General features: G+C 42.3%; 1 protein-coding gene and 1 long non-coding RNA gene across 4 annotated transcripts; both read right to left on the bottom strand.

Annotated features, from left to right (window-relative positions):
• Nucleotides 1-343: 343 nt before the first annotated feature.
• ATG4C (autophagy related 4C cysteine peptidase) lies at nt 344-21,016 on the bottom strand. Of its 3 annotated transcripts, XM_050977510.1 has the most exons (12): nt 20,898-21,016; nt 20,567-20,658; nt 18,180-18,310; nt 17,295-17,378; nt 16,425-16,658; nt 13,683-14,004; nt 11,339-11,427; nt 10,075-10,211; nt 7,841-7,919; nt 7,103-7,179; nt 4,128-4,247; nt 344-1,525 (listed from the first exon to the last, which is right to left on the bottom strand). In XM_050977510.1, exons 3-12 carry the CDS (start codon nt 18,253-18,255, stop codon nt 1,355-1,357), a joined length of 1,389 nt encoding a protein of 462 aa, XP_050833467.1. In that variant the 5' UTR covers nt 18,256-18,310; nt 20,567-20,658; nt 20,898-21,016; the 3' UTR covers nt 344-1,354. The 3 variants fall into 3 exon arrangements, with proteins under 3 accessions (XP_050833467.1, XP_050833466.1, XP_009087027.1); XM_050977509.1 differs by lacking the exon at nt 20,898-21,016 and having other exon boundaries at nt 20,567-20,883; XM_009088779.4 differs by lacking the exon at nt 20,898-21,016 and having other exon boundaries at nt 11,339-11,409; nt 20,567-20,878.
• Nucleotides 11,600-13,676, bottom strand: LOC127059860 (uncharacterized). Its single transcript, XR_007778157.1, has 2 exons — nt 13,541-13,676; nt 11,600-13,478 (listed from the first exon to the last, which is right to left on the bottom strand). It is a non-coding gene; the product is annotated as an uncharacterized LOC127059860 (long non-coding RNA).
• Nucleotides 21,017-21,937: the final 921 nt, after the last annotated feature.

Below are 21,937 nucleotides of genomic sequence, written 5' to 3' on the forward strand. Positions count from 1 at the left end.
TATTTTTTGAATATTAATTAACACATACAAATGCACTCTCCAGCCCTGACACAGACACAGACCTGGTCTAGTTCTGCCTGAAATCTATCCACTAGTCACTTCTTGCTCATAAAAGTAAAAGGTGCTTTAATGAACAAACATGATGCTTATTATTTGGATCAGCAACACTTGTGCCTCTGTGCCTGAGCAGCACTTAGACCAGGTAACATTTGGTTTACAACACAACAATAAAATCTGCCTTTATTGCAAATAAACAGAGTATTCACCCCTTACAATATTGGTTTAGATGCAGGATTATATTCACTGTTAGAGGATCTAATATTAATATAAAAGGCACATGAACTTCATGTTTTCATACCTCTTTTATTTCCCAAGCAGCGTTAATATGGTTTTTTAAATATTGTATTTACTTTGTTAAAACATGAAACTATTTCTGTACATTTGTTTGCAATCTGAGAACACACACCACCAAGTAATCATTTGTACAGTAACAACACGTATCAAAACAAAAAATCATCACAGCCCAGAATTTTCCACATCCACCCCCCTTTGCTTTGATTTAAAAGCTGCTCTGGCAGGAGAAGCCTCACCATTATGGTAGCTGAAACAGGAAACAAACACTGCTCTCTTCTAATAATTGTCTCCAGCTGCTTTGATTGGTTGCAGTTAATATTAATAGTATAACCTTTAAAAATTGTGGGGAAAGGTAATACTTTATCTTCACTCCTCATATTAAGGCTCCAAAGCAAGCTTAATGAGAAACCATTAGAAAGTCATACTGCTAAATAGTGTCTTAACTCCCAATTCAGCCTATATAATTATGGCAGGACTGCCAGGGACAGTGACTCCTGATCCATCAACCTCACCTTTCCAGCAGGAGCTGCTCTGCATGCTGGCAGCACAACTGGTGGGGCCACCCAGCTGGGACTTGTCCCCTTCCCACAGGAACAACTCCAGCTGTGCTGCAGGCAGAACAACGTGGTCCCCACAGCCCTGGGTGTGCATCCCTGGCAAAGCCAGCCCCAGCTGGCAGCCCTGCTCAGGAGTGGCCTGGAATGGCAGCACAGGAGGGCACAGGCTGGCATTTAGGGACTGGCCAGGCACAGCTGGCTCTGAGCAAAGCATCTCCCCTCACTACCACAACAGCACAGACACTCCAGCCAGCAGTGAGCAAAACTAATTAGTACATACATTAGTAACTGACATCTTAACATATAAAACAGTATCATCTTTATGAAAATAGACCAATTTCAGTACAGCCTTGCCTTTCTGGGGAAGGAATTCAGGTCCATTTTTAGAGTTAAAAGGCAAGTGCTCTCCTGGACAGCTGCCGATGCTCTTGTGTAAAATGTCCTTAAAGCAAGACAAACTCCTCTGTGCTAAATCTCTTCAGTCTTTTCTTCTCATCCTCAGAGAAAAGGTCATGTTCCTCATGGAGTGGACTGGAAGCAAAGTCATAGTCTCTAGAATGACCCTTGACAAAAGTAAACAGGGGATATTTCTCCTTGGATGAAGATTTCAGCATCTATAATGTAAAACAAACCAGATAAAACATTAATTGGAAATGAAGAAATGCAGCAAGCACAGATATTCACCTGATGATGACTGCCAAGTAAAAAATGCATTATTTTAATTATCTCATTAGACAAAAGCATTGCACAATCTAAACATTTCCTCCTCCTATCAGATATTCACTTCCCTTTCTCAGGCAGCTGCTCATTTCCTGCCTGCCCCTGGTTTTGGCACACAGATCACCTGTAAGTGCTGTCAGACTCAGTGCATCAAAGAGAAAGATAAAAGGATAAAAGACAGAAGATAAAACCCTCTACAAAATAGTTAATGGCCATAAGGGTCTCCTCAAGCCCACGTGTGAATTCTGCAGCAACTGAGCATCCTGGAGGGGATTTTTATTGTAGAATCAGCAGGTGCAATAATCAGTGTTTTTCTTAGAAGTTCAAACACATTCACCAATGTAAATAAGGCAGTCAGGAGCACGTGGCTCAAACCAGATTGGTGACAGTCACAGGGAAACAGAGGGCCCAAAATCTATGTTTATAAATAAGAAAACTGAGCATGGAGAAAGGGGGTGTGGGGAATGATTAAATACTGAAACAGATCAGCAAAACATCTTTAAGAGCAGATAAAACCCCACTAAATACTGAAAGACTTTTCAGCCTTTTGGGGTGTTTTGCCCACTGATTTATTTTTTAATTTATTTTACTTTTTCCTACCTGCTTGGGAAAAACCAGCCCAGTGCTACAGAACTACATCAGACTAGAGATACAGACTGTGCAGAACTAAAAATCACTGAGCACAATTTCAGGAGAACAATCAGCCTAAAACAGTAAAGAATCCCCAAAGAGATCTTTAAACAGTAAGGACTATTTCAAAAATGACAGTCAGGGCTTGAGGGGGCATCTAAAAAATAAGAAAAAATTAAAAACAATCCCAGTAAAATCCTGGGGTTCCACTACCTTGTCTGTGTTCAGCTCTACTGAAACTTCCATTTCCACAACTGAGGGAGGTGAGGAAACCCTAAACACAGGAACTGGGAGAGGAAATGCCTAAACAAAGTCCAGGGGAACCTGGTCAAGATTTGTTTAACTCATCCCATCACATCTCAACAGTGACCACAGAGAATCTGAAACCCTCAACAACTTGCCAGTTTCCTAATTTATCTGTCTCTAAACATATAAGGCCATAATGTTTATCCTCAAGTATAAAAGCTAAATCTTATCTCTCACCTCTTATTACCCAAAAAAAAAGGCAGAACCTGGATTTATTTAGTTCAGCCTCCATGGGGCACACTAGGAATGCACTGGTTCAAGAGTTACCACACTACAATTGCAAACAAAGGGAAAAATAACGGAAAAGAAGGAAAACACAAAGGATGAGAAGGAAAGATTGCAAGATAAATTGATAGAATGTTTCTGACATTGTCCCTGTATCCAAACATTCCCCTCTTTTCAAACTGGCACTGCCTGAAGTGTATTTCTAGAAAATAATGTCACTGGTACTAAAGAGCTTCTGTCTGAAATATCAGGATAATAACTCCAACACTTGGATCAGTCAAGAGCATTTTCACAAACTGTGCTCAGGAAAAAAACTGTACTTAATCCCAAACCTGAAAGAACAGAAACAGGAAAAAGATAACTTCTGATGGAACTGATTTTGTAATGAGATTTTTTTTTTACCATGTTATGACATTTTATGTGACAGAACATGAAAACATGGAAGAACAGAAACTTCACTATTTAAACTTTCCATGGATCTGCTTAGGAACTTCTACTTATTTAAATCTATTTTCTACCTCTCTGGGTAAGAGTCAAAGAAACAACTTCAGCATCAATCAGTATCTATTTATTATAATCAGCATTAAGTTTAAAAAAATGCTTTTTTGGCTGTAGTACTAATACCACTTCTCAGGACATTCCAAGTGCTGGACAAACATGAATTCCTTGTGCTGCTGTGGTTGGAATATTAACATTGAACCCATCTGCTGTTGCACCCTTTTCACAGAGCATTTTGTGAACCCACCACACACAGAGCAGCTCACAGATCACACTGATGATGCTGCATTTCATACCCTCACATACTGGACTAACTAATGAGAAAAAAAACTTGATTCCAACGGGATCTAAATGAATCCAGAGCAGTTTTTCGAGGGGAAGGATGGGGTCAGACAGATTTGCTGGGTGGCACCTGCTCCATGGAGCTCACACCAGAGACCCTGCAGGTCCCGCAGGAAAAGTCCCTTGTGCTAGGGAGAAAAAACGACCAATTCGGGTTTGCTCCTATACTTCCCTTCCCCCCAGCCCTGCCCAGGGCAGGACTGCTCCCCAGCATCTCCCCGGCCTCCCCCGGGCCGCGTGGCCCCGCTCGGCAGGGCTGCAGAGACATTGTCACTTCACGAGTGCCACCTCGTGGGCCCGCCCGGCGCCAGCCCCGCTCCCGCAGCCAGGCGGGCTCAGCCGGGATTAACACCGAGCTGCAACTCGGACCGCGGGAGCAGCAGCCATAAATGCCACCAGGAGAATTAGGGCTGCTCAGGAGGGCGAGGCTGATTCTCTTCCCTTCCCCACACCCCGTTCTGGCCAAGGGATGGATTTGGGATCTCCAGCACCTACCTTGGTGATTTCTTCAGAAGCCTTCTCAAAGTCCTGCACAGTCCTACAGTAAAATCCTATTGTGCAGCTTGGGTCCATCTTTTTGAAGGACATCTTTTTGGGAGAAGGACAGTGGAATGACTGCAAGTTTCCCAATTAAAAAACACAAAACACGGTTACAGTCAGGAATGGCACAGAGCCATGTGTTTACTTTTGTCCCCCTCAACAGCTTCAAAACATCCAATCCCCTGCACCACCTGAATTTAACCCCAGCACACCCTCTGGAAGTGATTTCTCCCACCCCCCACAAATATCCAAGTGATTCCACCCTTCCCCAGCCGTGTAAAACCTCCTGCTGTTCAGGCTTCATTCCCCAAACTTCCCCACACACCAGGTTAGTTTGGAATCTGTCACAGCTCTGCTGCTCCCAGCAATACTTTATGAATATTCCCAAGGCAGAGAAGGTGAATGCTCTTCTGCAAATTGAATTTGTAACAGCTTTTGCACTATCTTACTGCTTTACTACCACTGCCCAGTGCCCCTTCCCTCCCCCAGCCTCTATAAAAGAGACATAATGGAATAAACCAACCTCATGCATTTTCCTTCAGTAAATGAAATGGGTTCAAAAACCCACAAAACACACAAAAGCAAAACCATATTACAACGATCCACAAGTAGGGAAAAACCAAACATGCCCTGCTTTACAAATGGGTTTTTCCTCACGTGAAATCTCTTTCCCTGACAGATGCTGCCCCGCCAGTGCTGGGAGCTGATACTTTCAGCAGCCCTGCTGTAAGACCAAACAAACACCAAACCCCCTTCCCCACCTCCTTACTCAGTTTATGAGAGAAAAAAATAAGTATATTCCATCTACCATGATTCTGTGGTTATTTATTACAGGAACTGCAGTTGTGGTGAAGCTCTTTGTCCAATAACTGCAATTATTTCCTCACTTGCTCTCAGAGGGAGCCAGTCCCCTCCACTCTGCCTCTGACACAGAGGATGACCCATCATCCTCCCTCTATTAAATCCCTTTTTTTTTGCTAATCACAAAAATCAATCCACAGAAGACAGCACTGGTTCCCAAATCCGAGTGTAACCATCCCTGCAGCAGTTTTACATTATAAAATATATTGTTCTTTCCTGGTAATTACAAACCCAAGAGGTGTTTCTGTAAAACCTCTGCTAAAAAACATCCACCAAGATGATTAGGGCTATTTCTGCAAGACTGATTTGAGTCACTGCTTTTTCTCCTCACCCTTCCAATTTTATAAACAGCAATTGTATTTTTAATATTAATTCCTGAGTCATCAAATGCATGAAAAGAAAAAATAGAAATCAAACCCTGCCTTCCACATCCCACTGCAGCAGCAACCCTGTCCCTACAGTTGTGCAGGGGGTTTAAAGCTGCACAAATCACACTGCACAACAAAGAGAAGTGGGGAAGATTTTTTTTTTCCCATTCCTCCAAACAAATGGATGCTGGAAGCCAATACAGAGTGGATTGATTTCCAACTTATTCTGGACAATTTGTCAATTTTGAAAATACTCCCTACAGATAAATCTAACAAGCAACTATCCACACTAAGAAAGCAATTTCTGTTTACTTTTGACATTTCTGGACAAAGATATAATACTATTAAATGCAGCAAGCATTAAATTGCAATCTATTTTCCGTTCTGCAGGAAAGCATTCGGATGAGATCAAGCCAAGCTGGCAGCTTGCACACCTTCCAAACACAGCTTAAACCTTGGTATTATTTAGGAATTCAGATTAATGGCAGTCTGCAGCACCATTTTGAGGCTGAGTCATAGAACAGAACCCAAAAGATGTGTTTTTGTAGCCTGGCCACAGCAGGACCTTAAGGAATTCACTTCAGCTCTGCTGCTCTGTGCTCTTCCCACCTTTTGTCTGCTTCTTCCCAAACTGTAAAATCTTCAGGGGCACTGGAGCAAAACAGTTGTGAGGATAAAGGGGAAGGAGCTGGGTGATCATCCCAGGCAGAGCTGGCACTCAACTCTTTCTCCAAACATCTCAACAGGGCAAACCTAAAGGCATCTCTAAACACAGCCAAACCTCCTGCCTGGGATATCTGCTGCCCCATTTTGCTGCTGTGCTCTTCTGCTTCATCCAGAACCTTCTCATTTCCTGGAGAATCCTCCACTTCTATGTTATGTAACATGCTAACTCAAGCACTTTGTTAAGCATAAATAACGACAAACATGAAGTGTTGGCTTTAAGGACTTGACACCAGCCCTGTGCAGGCCCTTTGAGATTTTTTATTTCTATATGACCAGTTCTCCTGAACACCACTTGATGGGATTTTGCTCCAGCTCTGTTCTGCAGCAGCTGCTGCTGCCCTGGCTGTGGATGCCCCCTCAGGCTGAGCCAAGACTGCTGAAGATCACCTGAAGTTGGGCACAAGACCAAGGAGAGTTTGTGTGGATGGCCCTGAGGATGTGAGTGCTGAGGCCACTGAGCACTTCCTTGCAGCTCCCAATGTTTTCCCAGAGCAGCTGTAAATTGAGTTCTCTAATCACCTCCTTTAGCTCCATCTATTTCCAGGCTCCTACCATTGAATACCACAGGAATTCTCCCTGATGTTGCTTGCAATTTGAATTAAAAAAAAAAAAATAAAATAAAATGACCAAAACCACAAACTATCCAACCCCAAATCCAAACAGGCTTAAGATCTACAAATATCATCTGTTTTCTTTGATGGAAAATCACTTAAATGAAGCAATCATCTATTTTGGAGATTTTATGATCATCAAAAAGAAAACAGATGAAGATTAATGAAGTAAAAATTAAACCTCCATATTGAGATTTAACCTCTGGTCATTTTTGTTGATTATAGGCCTATAAAGAAGGGCAGGACATTGATAAATAACATGTAACTGTAAAACCATAAAGCTGCAGCTAGCTAGAACAGCTCTAAATAATTAGTGTTTGATTCATATGGGAAGAAAACAGTGCCAGCTCTATATCCATAGTACCTCAAGAGGGAAATCCTTTATGCTGACATCTACAAAAGATTGGCAGTAATGAGGATCCATGTAAATCAAACTGTCATCTGCAAGGACAAAACAGAAGACAAGTAATTCAAAAAACACCTTATTATTACACTGCTTACAATCCAATTTCTATGCAGAACAGCTGGAAAAAAAGCCAGTGAGTAACTGCTTGCCAGGCTGATACTCATTGACTGAAGCATAGGTTTTTGCAGGACAGATTAACTTTTGCATAATCAAATATGCTTGTATAAGCAGAATTTTTATAAAGTGATGAAACTGTCATTTAATTTTTGGTGATAAAATTACTTTTACAAACACACAATTATGTTCTGGAGTTTGCATATGAAAAATGTATCGCCCTGCTTCATCCTGACAGCAAGAATATATTGCTTGTCATTTAGGCATCAACTAACACCACTTAAAGCAGGAGAGAGTAAATACCTAAATAAGAACTGCCAGGCAGGAACAGCAAATGCTCCTCAAGTTTGGTGAAACAGATAAATTATGCCTTGTTTATGCAACAAGGGAAATTAAATGTACATTTTACAGAATCCAATTACTCCGTGGGGTAAATGACAAATGGCTGGACTTGGGGAGATGTGATGAATTAATAAGGTGCTCATTTTACTATTTTAATCACGCTGTTTCCCACTGCTTCAGTATTAACTTCCTAACTCTGAGAGAAAAAATACTGAGGAGACATAACAGTCAAACACTAACCTTGGAATCCAGCAAAGTAATAGGATTGCTTGGGTCTGCCACCAATGATGCCAACACAGTACTCCAGGCTTAAAATTCCCTAAAACAAGAACAGGGACTCATTAAGATTAACCAAAACATTAAACTGAATTAAAATATTTGCTCTTTTAGGCAAATGGTTTTGGTTTTTTTTAAAGATGGACTCCATGACTTCCTGGAGTTGACCAAAGTGAAACCACACCAGCGGATACTCCAGAGACTTCCCATGCCACACATGTTTTTGGGGAGGAGACAAAATATCATGGCACACATTGAGCACCAGTTCCTTAGTCCAAATATCCCAAAGCACTGAGATTTCCAGCTTTCACACCCACTTACATCCTCTGTCCCTGGGGACTCTTCCTTTTGCACTCAAATGGACAATGGCCAGAGCAGCAACTTTTACATCCTAGGCAGAAATGCCAGCTGAAGTTAAGAGTAATTAATTATGAAGTTCAGCTCCAAAAACAGCTGCCCCCCATCCAGGGAGGAGAGAAACACACAAGAGCCAGGCCCCATAAACATCCCTGCAGGTAGCCTGGCAGGGCAGAGGAACCAGAACCTTCTGAAGGCAGAACTTTTGGGAAGGGGACACTACTCAGTGTAAGAAGGGAACTTTTCTTTCAACAAAAAGATTGATACAGACTACCAACACCAAGGCTTCTCAACAGAAAATCTTCCCTGCTTAGACAAGGATAAAGTCACTTAAAAACCTCCCCTGAGACGCTACAGAGTCAAATCCAGCATGGTTTACACAGGTTAAGGAAGTGATGCTTATTTAAAATACAAATGAGAAGGTTTCCAGAAAAATCTTCTTTAAAATATGAATGAGAAGGTTTCCTTAGCAGATACTCTGAGCATCACAGAACATTCAGGCAGATCAGAGCCAAGGAGGGCAGAGCAGAGAGGGAGCAAAGCTGCTCAGAGTAATGGATAACTGTTTAATCTATGGCAAGCTTCTTGTAAAAGTGAATTATAAAAAATTTATCAATTTTCACCCATAAATATAAAACCCTTTGTAGAAATTACCTCTTGTGCTACATTCTAAAATCTGCATTTTTAACTTAAAGCCAGACTCCAAGAAATGTGGTCAGTTCTTGGGAACAGTCAGGGCAGAACTGAGTGACTGATTCAGGCAATTGAGAGCCCTCTTATCTCAGCCTCCATCAGGCTGCAACAGCCTTGGCAAGGGAGCAGCAGGAATCACTCACTGCAGCCAGCTGAAAACTAAAACTTTCCCAAACCAACTGGCTGAAAATACAAGGAAAATAATCAGGGAAAAATTTAATAACAATTTCAGTTCATAACTTGAAGGCCTTTACCAGTCTGTGCTCCCATGCCAGTAAAAATCAAAATGTTTTCCTGAAATGTTACAGCAAAGAGACAGCCACAAAATAAATCATGTTACAGACCCTCAGCCTCTGTCTGTGCTCCTACACTGGGGTAATTAAAAATGAACCCAAAATTTAAAGACAGATCAAGAGGAGCATGGAAAATGAAAGAAAAGCAGCAGGGCTAAGAGAACATGCCCTTCCCTGAGAGGAGCAAGAGGCAGGATTACAGCACATCCTCAGGTGGCTGCAGAACCTCTGCTGACAAAACCACAGCACACACCTTCCCCCTCTGCCTTCTCCTTGAGTTTGCCTTTTTTCCAGCTGATTTTTACTGTGGTAACTGCCTGCTACTTCTGCACCACCATCCACAGAAACATTCATCCAGACAGGGAAAAAACAATTCAGGTGGTGAATAAAAATATCAAATAATTCATGGGAACAAAGAGACAAAAGAAAACGGGAAGAACAGACAGGCAACAGCTTAAAACCCTTTGAACCATTTTCTTAGTTAAGAAAATAAGAAAGAGCAAGGAATGGAGTGTATTTATATTTTAAAATGCTGCCTGATCCTTAGTTACATATGCTATTAGAGCCCTGCTAGATTAAATTACCATTTGTAATTTGAGGCACTGCATTAATGTCTTTTCAGGTGGCTGCTGGAGGAGCAGGACAGTTATCACTGCTTTACCAAGGGACATCATGTGCTCTGCAATTATATCTGATCTTGTAATAGGGAAATTTCAAATCTGTAAAGTCAAACTTTACAACCTTCAACTGTAAAATCCCCACCACAGGTTTAATGGGGAGAATCACCCTCGTGAAGTTGCTTTTCATATCCCCTTGTGCTACTCTTTGAAAAATGATTGAACTCTCATTTCCTACCTTTACAAACTCCAGGTAGTCTGTGTTTGTTCTCTCTCCACCGAGTCTCACAGGAACCAATATAATTACAGCTTTTGTGCCTGCTTTCCCAGAATCCACAAAGGAGCACTGCCTGTCAATAACATCCGAGCTGTAGACTGAGACACACAGAAATATTCACATTTCAAACAGAACCTCCAGGTTTTAGAGACACACCTCCAATGTGGCATCACATCTCCAGCGTGACAAACTAAAACTGCAGCCCCTCCAAACCTTGCTGTCCTCCCAAAACACAGCCCAGGGGCTGGAGCCCTGGCTGCTGAGCATTTCAGACTTTCTGTGCTGACAGGCACTGACCCTCAAGAGAACACTGCATTTAATCTAAAGCCGTGGAGAAGGCTTCCAAAATTGAATTACAGACTAGAATTACAGGTATGTAGTTTGAATAGAAGTGTGTAATACCACATGGTGAAAAATTTAAAGTTTTAGAATACAGTAATAGATATATAGCAAGATAGAGGTTTTAGAACAGTAGCTAGTCCTTCTTCTTCATGACTTTAAGTAATATTGTGTAATTATATATTTTAAAAGTCCACAATACGAGGCACAGTTAGTTATTAAGTTAAAAGCAAAAATAATTTAAGTATAATTTCTTAATTAGACAGTTTATCCTTAAAAAACCTAATAAAAAGAGAGATAAACTCCATTTTTAAATTGTTAAAGTAAGGTACTATAGAACTCACAATTTATAAGACTGAAATATAAATAAGAACTAATAAACATCTAAATCCAAACAAAAAATACAATCTCCCACATTTAATCCTAACCTTAACAAAGAGAGAAAAACCAAACTCAACCCCCAGGTGACTCAGAACCAGGGCTGAGCCTCCTCACTCCCAGCAGTATTTTGTGGAATGGGAATTGCTGCTGCTGAGTTGCAGTGCCAAGGAAATGCAGAAGGGGTAGGGCAGGAGAAAGCCAATAAATATTTATAGCTGCATATAAACTTCTAAAAGGAATAATTAAAACTTGAAAGCTTCCAACTAACAGAAACATCTCCATGTAAAAGGAGAAGAGGCAATAACTGATTTGCTGATTTGGAATTCCACCATAAAATACCAAACCAGCAATGAACATATCAAGAACCCCTTTGTTCACATAATCTTAATTTTGTGGATCCACTTCATTGGGATTTTTTTCCCTTTAAAGCTCTATTGTTAAGTGCTAACTGAAAAGCATTCAAAGCATTTAAAATGTTAGCAAAAATCTACAAAATCACAGTTACCTGTGCAATCCTGGGCAACATAGACTGTTACTCCTTGCAGCTCAGGGTCTCTTGCTTCCTCAACAGCTTTTCTAAGTACAAACACAAAACTATTCAACTTACCATTCATGAAAAAAAAATAGCAATAAACAAACAAATTATTTTGGTTTTTTAGAAACAGGTTGATTTTAATTGTTTGAGATAGCAGTTTTTGTTTGTTTGGGTTTTTCTAGGGGTTATTTTGTTGAATTCAAGACACCTTCCCTTCCTGATAAACACAGGTGGTAGGGTGGGATTTTTTATTTGGTTTTAAACACTGGATACCAAGCTCCAGCCTGTAGCTTCCATAGATGTCTTGGCACCACATTTTTCCCAAACCAAGATGACAATGTCTGGCTATTGAAAAGATACAATGAAACCCACAAAAACAGGCCCCAAATCCCACAATAACTTCCAATGAAATTCATATCCATTACTTTATTTCTTTCTGTTCATAACCATTTTCTGTCATGTATATTGATGATAAAGGCTAAGTTTGCTGACAAAAATACTATTTTTAATTCATTAGATCTCTTTATTTGACCTCAGTTCAGATAACAAGCCACAAATTAGCACCTGGAAATAAAAAGTTTCACCAAAACTTTCAAAAAGATAATTACAATATTAGACTCTCCTCAAAAGACTAAGAGTAACAGAACTACAAAGTAAAATAAAATCCATGCTGATAGTCAGAACCAGGGTCATCTATCAGGGACAACATTTGCAAAGAAAGGGAACTGTTCAAACTCCAGGATTTACCTTTGATTTCAAGCCCACACTGCATTAAATGGTCACTATCCCTTTATTCCCCACTCTATTTTGAGGAGTGGTTTAATGCAGTCATTCCCAAGTTATGAGGGGCTGTACATTGTTAGTGCTGCTGCAAGAGAGAAAGCTCCAGGAAAGGAAACCTCTGCAGAGCTGGAAATCACCCCTGGGGTTGTGGTGAGTGGAACCCTGCACCAACCCCCCCCTGCTCCCATTAGGGAGACAAATAATTTATTAGATAATTTATTAAAGCAAGCAAAAAATTCTGACTGCTTCCAGCATGAGAAAAGAAGTAGAATAAAACCCATTAAAAATGCTAAACTCCTACATCCCTGTTTGCATCTGCATGGATGCACACCTGATTATTTCAGTACACCTGCACTTCAGATTAACATAGTATTTACATTAAATATCAAATTCTTCTATTTATATATAAATACAGAAATGCATTAACTTTGCCTCCTGCTGTTTAAATGGTTTATTAGTGATTTGGTTTATAGGTAAACTGGAATCCACTAAAAAAATAAATATATAAGACTACAAAAAGCCCCCAAAACATTCAAAGAATTGGATATCAAGGCTCACAGTCTGGAGAAATTTGACTTTCGACTTTTTTTTTTAACCACGCTGAATGTCACAGACCCTTTACTTTTACTGGGATATAATTATAATATTAATAGTCCCATACATTTACAGTTTCACAAGAATTTGATGTGTGCAAAGAAATGCTGAAAACATCAATTTTAGCTCTGACATTTCATTACACTATCAGTACATTACAGCCCCCAGGTTACAGTATAAAAAAAAATCTCTAATGTTATGCATGTTCCAAGGTTGAAAGAGTGGCTAGTTTTTAGAACATTTCACTAAATGCAGCTCTGCTTAAAAGGGTTTGGGAGAGATACCTGGGATTCCACAAGAAAACAGGAATGTTGTGTTATTTCCTGAAATAAGACTGACAAAAGCTCAGCATTCAGTTCCTGCACCTGCTGCTATTTCCCTTCCTGCCTATGAAAAACCTCTGGAATTGTTCCTGATATGGGTGTTTTACAAAGCCAATAATGAACAGTTTGCTGCTCAATTAGGCTGAAGCAATCTCAGGACACTCAGAAATGCTCCTCAGTGATGTGCCCAAGGGAAGGGGCAGAGAGCTGCAGGTGTTTTACCTCAGGGTGTGCCAAAGGGAAGGGGCAGAGAGCTGCAGGTGTTTTACCTCAGGGTGTGCCCAAGGGAAGGGGCAGAGAGCTGCAGGTGTTTTACCTCAGGGTGTGCCAAAGGGAAGGGGCAGAGAGCTGCGGGTGTTTTACCTCAGGATGTGCCAAAGGGAAGGGGCAGAGAGCTGCAGGTGTTTTACCTCAGGTGTTGTGCCAAGGGGAAGGGGCAGAGAAGGGGCAGACGAAGCTGCGGGTGTTTTACCTCAGGGTGTGCCAAAGGGAAGGGGCAGAGAGCTGCAGGTGTTTTACCTCAGTGATGTGCCAAAGGGAAGGGGCAGAGAGCTGCAGGTGTTTTACCTCAGGGTGTGCCAAAGGGAAGGGGCAGAGAAGTGCAGGTGTTTTACCTCAGGATGTGTGCCACCACGGCGGGCCCGTACCAATCCCCCGCCATCTTCCCAGACTTCTTCCCGTACTCTATCAGCTGGTGCAGCCCAAAGGCTGCCAGGGGGGAGTCACCGAACCAGGAGATGATTTTCCTGTGATAAAGCTCATTCCTCCTCTCAGTGACATCCCAGTCCCTGCTGGCAGGGGGCCGGGCCAGGACCTTGGGGTCCCTCTCGGCCGTGAGCGACGCCTCGAAGGAGGCCGTGAGCTTCCTGACGGTGCTGCTGGTCCAGGACTCCGAGTCACAGCTGTCCATTTCCAGGGCTTCTGGCCACACCCAGGCTGCAGCAGGAAAAGGGAAAATCCACATTAACATTCCTTTCATGGCATAATTAGCAAAGCACTTCCCTTTGTCCCCCACTCATTAAAGTGATTATGTGTGTTTTACATGTCACTGCTAACAGGTGAACAAAGAATTCTAGAAGAGCAGGATTTGCTTCGATTTTCTGGTGATTTTCTGGTGACCATCCCAGTCAGCTGAATAAACAAGATACACCTGATTACAGGTTAGAAATCTCTTACATATTAAATACATGAATGTTGCTTTAATACTATCCAAAAACCTTTTATCTGTGTCAAACAAGAAGTTTCAAAAGTTAATAATTCTTCTTATTTTTCAGTTATTAAAAAACCAGACAGACCTGAGGAATGATTGATGTAAAATCAAACATTTCTTTCTGTCTAAATGGCAAAGGAGATCAGCAGAAAAACAGGCAGGCAGGATTTTTTAATTCACCAAATTCATTAATTCCTTCAGATTACAAGGCAAACTTGTTTAAATACCATTCAGTATCTCCAGTCTGCTCTTCCAGCTGAAGGATTCCCTATGGATGATGCATCCCACACAGCACTCCTCCTACACAACGGGGTTCAGCAGGCCCAGGAAGATGCCTGGAATTCTTCCCCAGTTCCCAGCACAGAGCCAGCTCAGTGGAACATCCTCACAGGCCCTGCTGCTCTGGGCTCTCAGCTTCACACCCCAGCCAGTGTCTCAAGAACAGGCATTTCAAAGTCAAACTTTAAATTTAAAATCAAAACTCATTCCCAACAACACCCAGCAATATCTGGAACATTCCACAAGGCAGTGGAAGTGTAAATATCTCAGCTAGAAACTCCAGGCAAGTTTTGCTTCCTAACAGAAACAACACCATTAAACGAGAACGAAAACATCTCTGGGAAAAGAGTAAACAGCCATGAAAAACTTCCTGTAAACATCTAAATATGTTTCCAAAGCTGCCCAGATCTCATAAAAAGCTTTTCAAAAGATAATTCACCAGCTGTCAGAAGACCAAGTGAGGAGCAAAGCAGCCCAGGAAGATCATCCCTACCCCATCTTTCTGTGGATTTGGATTGCCACAGGAACCAGAGCACTCTGGAATCACCCCATCATCTTCCAAATTAGGATACAAGGGGGACACACAAGGAATTCTTTGGAACCATGGATTTTAAAGATAGAAACCTGAGGCTTTTTTGTTTGGGGTTATTTCCAAATGAGCCATTACACACTCCTGCTCACAGGGAGTCTTCTGGGCAGGTCTTGAATTTATTTTAAATGTATGTATAAGAAGAGTGATATTTAAGGGATTTGTGTTCTCAGCAGAAGTATTTACACACTTTTTGATATGTGCAGTCAGTTGAAGGAGATAATGAATGTTTTATGAGTTAAATCTCTACAGCCAAAGGCACTTTCACCGAGCCAACCCCACAGCTCAGTCCTGACATTGCTAGAACAGACTCTGTGGTGCAGCTGGGCTGGGACCTTGCTCCCAGCTTCCATCAGAGCTGCACAGCCATGGCTAAGTGTGATCAAAACAGGCTTTCAGAAGGATCTTCTGCTGAAGTGATCCTGAGAGCCCACAAATGGCTGAGGAAACAATGCACTGTGTTCTCTCAGCCCCCCCGGGCGGCTTCAGGGCGTGCCTTGGCTCATTCTGAAGCAGGCAATGGATGATTGTTATGAAAGGGACTGGCAATGGGATGGAAAGAAAAGGTGTTTAACTCTGCCAAGCTAAAATACCTCTCTGCAGGACATGGCTCAGCCTGGAAAATGAAGAGGACATGGACACTCAGCCCATGACAGCAGAAAGGGTCCCACAGCTCCTAAAGCTTCAGCTGGCTGTGACTGAGGGAGGACTTTGAGACAGACAGTGGTAAGGAAAAAAGGGAAGCTCCTCTCTTAAGTACACGGGGGGAAGGGAAAGAATGACACAGAGAACATTTCCACACAGAGAATGATGTATTGAAGTTAGATTAGGATCCTTCTAGGAACTCAATATATTAACACCAGAAGAAATTCAATAATGGACAACTTTAGAACTGATAAAAGAACATCACTTCTGCCATAGCCCACAGCTATGGGCTGGGGAACTCACTTCTACACCTGGAGTTCAAGAAACAATCAAATTTCCAGAGAACTGGGCATGTGCATGGGTAAGAACACCCAGAGAGGAGGGTCACACTTTTCTGATGTATTAACTCACACTTGGATACTGGGAACTCCACAGAAGTTTGCTTTGGCACACTTTGGTTCTCAGAAATGGAAGGGCAGGATAGCCCAGTCTCTGTGCAATGGGACAATTCCAACAGGAGTGAGGAGCCCACAACCAAAACCAGCTGGCCCTTCAGATTTGGGATAAAAAAAGGCCATTTTGGTCTCTACAGAATGCCTGTGCTTATGCAAACACAGATCTCTCCTAACTCACCTCTCCCAAGGAAATGAAGCATCAGCCCCTGAGCCAGCAGCATCTGCCCCGTTCTGAGCGTGCAGCCCCAGCCACAGTCTGTGGTCAGAGCAGAGCCCTTGATCTGAGGGAACTCCTCTCTGTAGGTCAGCCAGATCCTAGAAATGAAATCCTTGCGGAACTCCTCGACGTTCCCCGAAATCTCAGTGCTGATTTTATCAAAATTGGACCCATCTGTAGAGAGCTCTCCAGACTCTGCAAGGCAAAGCACAGCTTCAGCTCGAATTCATTTGTTATGGCACTTCTGTTATTAGAAAGCAAGTAACAACTATCAAATTTAAATTTACAAAAATTCACAATTGCCTCAAGTAAAACAAAGGAAAACTGGAAGGCAAATGTAACAGAAATGTGCCAGATTATAAAAAAAAAAAAGAGGAAAAATCAAAAGAACCATGCAGACACCACTGTGCCAGTGGAACCACTGACCTGCAAGTAAGTGCTTAATTCACCCAAGTGTGAATGGTCAAATAAAGAGACAGACTTAAAACCTGCACACTGGAAAGTGATAACAAAGGTGTTGGTGCAGTGACCCTGATCAGGCCTTGTCACTATTTCCATCAGGAGATTTAGAGAGAAAATCTCCAGTTGATGGTAAATGAAGTGCAAATTACAACACAAATTTTTACAGAAAGCACAAGGTTTTGGTGTAAAATCTGAATAAAGCAGGTTAGCATGGGCTGCATTAGAGATGGACATTTAAATGAGTATTTTCTAAGCTTTTCATATTTACATTTTGGATTTGGTAATTGTTACTGCCAGTCTTTCTAGAAGATTAAAAATACCTCACTCCTGCTGAGGAAGACTGGAATGAGTGAAGAGCTCCGTACTCACCCTCAGTTTTGAAGTGGTAACATTTTCCCAGCAGAAAAACTGGAGAGTTCCGACTGAAGTAAGTTTTTGTTTTCAACACCCAACCTAAAACAGATGCAAAACAAATACAAATTTGTGACTGAACTTTCCAAAAGAAAATGCTGACAGCATCTGGTTAAGCCAAAGGTAACTCTTGAAAGGGGAGAAAAAAAAAAGCATTGATATTGGGTTTTGGTCTCATAAAAAAATCCCATAAAAGTTACAATGGCTACTGTTCCCTTTCAACCACGTGACAGCCTCAAAGAAAGCAGAAAAAAAAGTATCTTTTCATCTTGTCAGACATCTCCAAAACTCAGCTATGATTAATAAAGTTTATTAGAAATCTGGTGGTAAATCTGAGCAACCTCAGTCCTAAAGGGAAAGCAGAAAAATCAAGGACAGATTAGTAAAGGGCACACTTGAAAATCTGGTTGCTCAGAAATTAATTACTGATGTTCACCTGTGGAAAAAATGTTACTCAAGGGTAGATTCTTCAGTGGAGTTTGTATCTCACACACCATCCTATTTTTTTTCCATAAAAGCATATTTATAAACAAAATAAATCTTTGAACAGATGATTCCATATGATCCCTGTTCAAAAGCCTAAGCAAATCCTGAGTAATTTACAGAATATATTTACTGTTTCCAGAAGAAGTCATTCAAAATGAAATTAAGCAAAATTTATTTGAAAAAATGAGAAGCTAAGGAAGTTTTTTAGTGGGACTTAATTATAACATCAAAGAAAAAATTGTTACAAGGGACATATTGCATTTGTAGTATTAATTAGTTATGATTCCATTCATGCCAACAAGAAACATTCCATTCCTTTTAATGAGGACAGATCTCTCCACACTCTGCTCCACTTACTGTATTTCATGTTGTGCCATGCAGACATAAACTTTGATTTGATCTTTTCTACTTCATCTGTCCCGGTGGCCTCCATATTCAAATTCCAGAGAAAAAGCCATCGCTGTCTTGTGAGGCTTTCAGTTCTGCTGCTGCAAAAACCAAAATATAAACACTCAGCATCCCCCACTCAGGCACTTAAGCCCAACATGGCCAGAAACAGCAATAAACTCACAGAACCCTCCACCACCAGGCACTGAGAAGCAATCCCGTGTCCCATGAATAAGTAATAAAATAATTTAATTCCAAATATACACCAATAAAAGCACTACACAAAGCTAAATAAAAGATAATGCTCTCCAGCAGCTCTGCCTTGTACCACGAACTGCTCCAGAGCACAAAACCTGGGCTGGCACACGAGCACACTCATTTTAGCAGCAGTGAGGTGGAGAGCTGACATGCAGCCCACTAAACAGAAAAGATGCTGTCCTTTTCTGCTGAAGAGAAAACAAAAAGCACTTTTTGTGTTAAAATCCACCACAGTGCAGGCTAATTTTGTAAAAACTCCTGATAAATTTTCCAAGGAAATTCACCTTTACAGGCTCTTTCTGCACTGCAGGATAAGACATATTTCACCTTAAAAGCAACCAGAACATTAAAAATTTGTAATAAATAAATAAACAAACAAACAAATAAATAAATAGGTAATGGGTAATGCTTTTATCCCTGTTTCTAAGAAATCTGGGAAAATGGGACAGAACCCCCTCCACAGCCCAGCTGCCCCATTTGTAACAGAAGTTTGCTGTTAATGAACAGAACTTCCTTCACCACGTGTATTCTGTCAGTGGATCACCTTGAAATACCTGACACAGAAAGTTTCTTGATGGTATTTGGTGGCCCAAACCCTTGCACAGAGAGATGAAAAATTAAGAGCTCCTGCTTCAACAGCAGCTCTTGTGGGACATCAAAAGTTGATCAACAGCGAGACATCACTGCAACCTTCACAGAATTTTTATCTAAGTTCTGACAGCACCACCTGACATGAGCAACACTGAACTCCCCCATTTAATTAATAAACTTGAGCCAGGAAAAAGCCTCCTTGCTTTAAAAGGAGTATCTAGAGCTGTATTTACCTTTCCATGTGCTGTTCTCCTAGGAACAGGGATCAAAAGCAGGACAAAGACTTAACTGGGTCACTTCTCTCCGCTGGGAATGAATTTTAAGTAAACCCAATCACTGACAGTGTAATTAAGGAGAGGGTGAAGATGTCAGGGTGGCAGCATCCCCTGAGCCTGAGGGTACTCACACAGATCCACTCTTTGGGGATCTGCAATCTGCTGACCAAACCACCTCTAGCACATCTTACCACTATTTCCTCATATTATCTCATAAAAATCTGAGTTTTGACAGAAAAAGAAGCAATGCCAGCTCACAAACATGAGGGAAGGCTGAGGTTTTCCTAGCGAAAATAATAAGTGTTTACATCCCTGCTGTGATTAGCCTTGTGTTAAGCTGGGGAAGGAAGAAAAGGAGAATTTCAAGCTGGGTTTTACCTTCCTGCCTTCCCCCCCGCTCTTTTTTCTTTAGGAAAAAAAGGAAAGCCTGACTGTACCACCAGCTCTAGACAGCCAAGTGGCAAAATGAACTTTTTCAGGAGGAGTGCTTGGTCCTGTCTTCCTTCACATGATCCATCAGCAACAACCATTTACTCAGACACCACTGATTGCCTTAAAAACCAATTTCTATAAAAGCTTCCTCTGGCTAAAATTAGAAATGAAACAAACTACAGTCCTGAAAGGGCCTGAAGACAAAATTATGGAAATGAGAAAGAAGCTAATTTTCTTTCCAAAGACAATGGTCACCACAGCACATTTATCTTTTCTCCTGGTACATTTCTTCTCTGCCATTATTCTAAAGATGCAAAAATGCTAACACAAACCAGGTATAATTTTTTCACGGGGAAAACACAGGTTCTGGCCATATATGTAAGAAATCATCAGTAAGAGTTCCACCGACATTAATGGAACAGCATGGGGAGAAGGTCCCAGGAATATTAAAACCAACTTGAATATCAAATGACCAAAGCGAATGGTTTTATCCCGAAGTTGCTTGATTTCTGAAGCTGTTCAGATGCTCATCACGAGGATGATGTTCCCTCAGGGAGCAGCAGGACACGGCTGGAACAGAGCCCCAGCTCCTGAGCCCTCCGAGGGGATCGCAGCCGGGAGCTCACAGGGATGGAAAACACCCCAAAAACCCCCAAAACAACATCTGTTTGCATAAACAGCAGAAAAGCAACGCAAGCTGCCGGCAAGACCGCAGCGGGAAGGATGAATGAAGCCTCAATGGGGTAATTATATGATAAATGATCTCTTATTGACTAAGACTTCTTTGGTTTTCATTTGTACCTGGAAGGAGCCCGGAGCGGCAGCGGCGACAGTCAGCGGCACCCACACGGAAGAAGGACGGCGAGCGGCGGCCCGAGGTCATTTCTGAGGCGCTGCAAACACATTCGAGGGCAGTTAGAAACGATACCGGGAAGGCGGCTCGGAAAGAAAACCAGATTATTCCTCAGTCCTGCAGCAAGCACGGAGCGCTTCGCCCGGCAGGACTCGCAGCCGAGCAGGAGCCCGCAGGCAGCGCGGGAAGGGGCTCGGCGGCTCCCTGCCCCACAGGACACGGCCGCGCCCGAGCCGCCGCCGGGGAGAGCCCGTCCCGCCGCCGCCGCCCGCCGCTCACCCCTCACGGAGCCGCCTCCGCCATGCCCGGGGCCGCCCGGGCAGCGCGCGGCCTCCCGGCGCTGCTCCGGCCGCGGCGCAGCGGCGCGAGAACTACAACTCCCGGCGGGCGCCGCGGCGGGGGCGAGGCGCGGCGGGCCGCAGAGGGCGCGCAAGGCACGCTGGGAAGTGTAGTCCGGAGGGAGAGCGGCTGGGAGGCGGGAGGGAGGAAGAGGAGGGAAGGAGGGAGGAAGAGGATGGAGGAAGGGGATGGAGAGAGGCGGCGGGGCCGAGCTGGGCCGGGCCGCGGCTGGAAGCGAAATCCCAGCCCCCTCACGGGCTCTGCTGCTGTCCTTTAACAGCGCTTCTCTCTTTGCTCGGGGTTTTTTTTGGGGGGCGCTGGTTTTGTTTGATTTTTTTTTTTTTTAGTGGTTTTCTTTGTTTTTTTGTTTGGTTTTTTTGGGGTTTTTTTTTGTTTTGGTTTTTTGTGCGTGTGGGGGTTTTTTGTGTGGTTTCCTTTTTGGTTTAGGTGGTTTTGGTTTTTTGATGTTTTGGGGTTTTTGTGGCCTTTTTGTTAGTTTTGTTTTTGCTTTTGTTTTTTAATTCCGTGTCTTTTGATTCCTCTACAGCAAAACGCTTCCCATCTCTCCAAACTCCCTGAAGGATTTCAATTTCCAGCCTAAATACCCAGCTGAGTTTGCTGTCCTTCATTTCCTTTCTAAAAGTCCCATCAAAAACCACTGCATCTCCTCTCACTCTCCTGAGGGATTTTTTAGTTTTTTTTAAAAAGTGTTTTGTAAAGTAGGTTCTTCATTAATCTGTTTGTCTTAAGCTGCTTAAAAATACTCATTGGCTGTATCGGGAGCCGAGCTTATAAGGAAAAAAAAGTGCAGGATTTGTGGAGGATTGAGTTCAATTTCTCAGCTGTCTGGAACTGGCATTAGTCCTCAACATCCTAAAATCCTAATATTCCTGCTTTCCCTGGTACTCACCAGCCCAATTTTGGGTTCATGAAGCAAAGTCATGTGGTTGGTTTTTTTTTCCATTTTGTGATTTTACTGC

The sequence above is a fragment of the Serinus canaria genome, chromosome 8 (assembly GCF_022539315.1).
Source record: "Serinus canaria isolate serCan28SL12 chromosome 8, serCan2020, whole genome shotgun sequence".
NCBI lineage: Eukaryota > Metazoa > Chordata > Aves > Passeriformes > Fringillidae > Serinus > Serinus canaria.

Coding starts and splice junctions, on each gene's coding strand:
- ATG4C (XM_050977510.1), bottom strand. CDS start 18,255: ATGGAGGCCACCGGGACAGATGAAGTAGAAAAGATCAAATCAAAGTTT. Junction 14,005..16,424: donor GCTTCATTTCCTTGGGAGAG/GTGAGTTAGGAG, acceptor TTCCTGCTGCAG/CCTGGGTGTGGCCAGAAGCC. Junction 11,428..13,682: donor GTGGTGGCACACATCCTGAG/GTAAAACACCTG, acceptor TAAGTTGAATAG/TTTTGTGTTTGTACTTAGAA.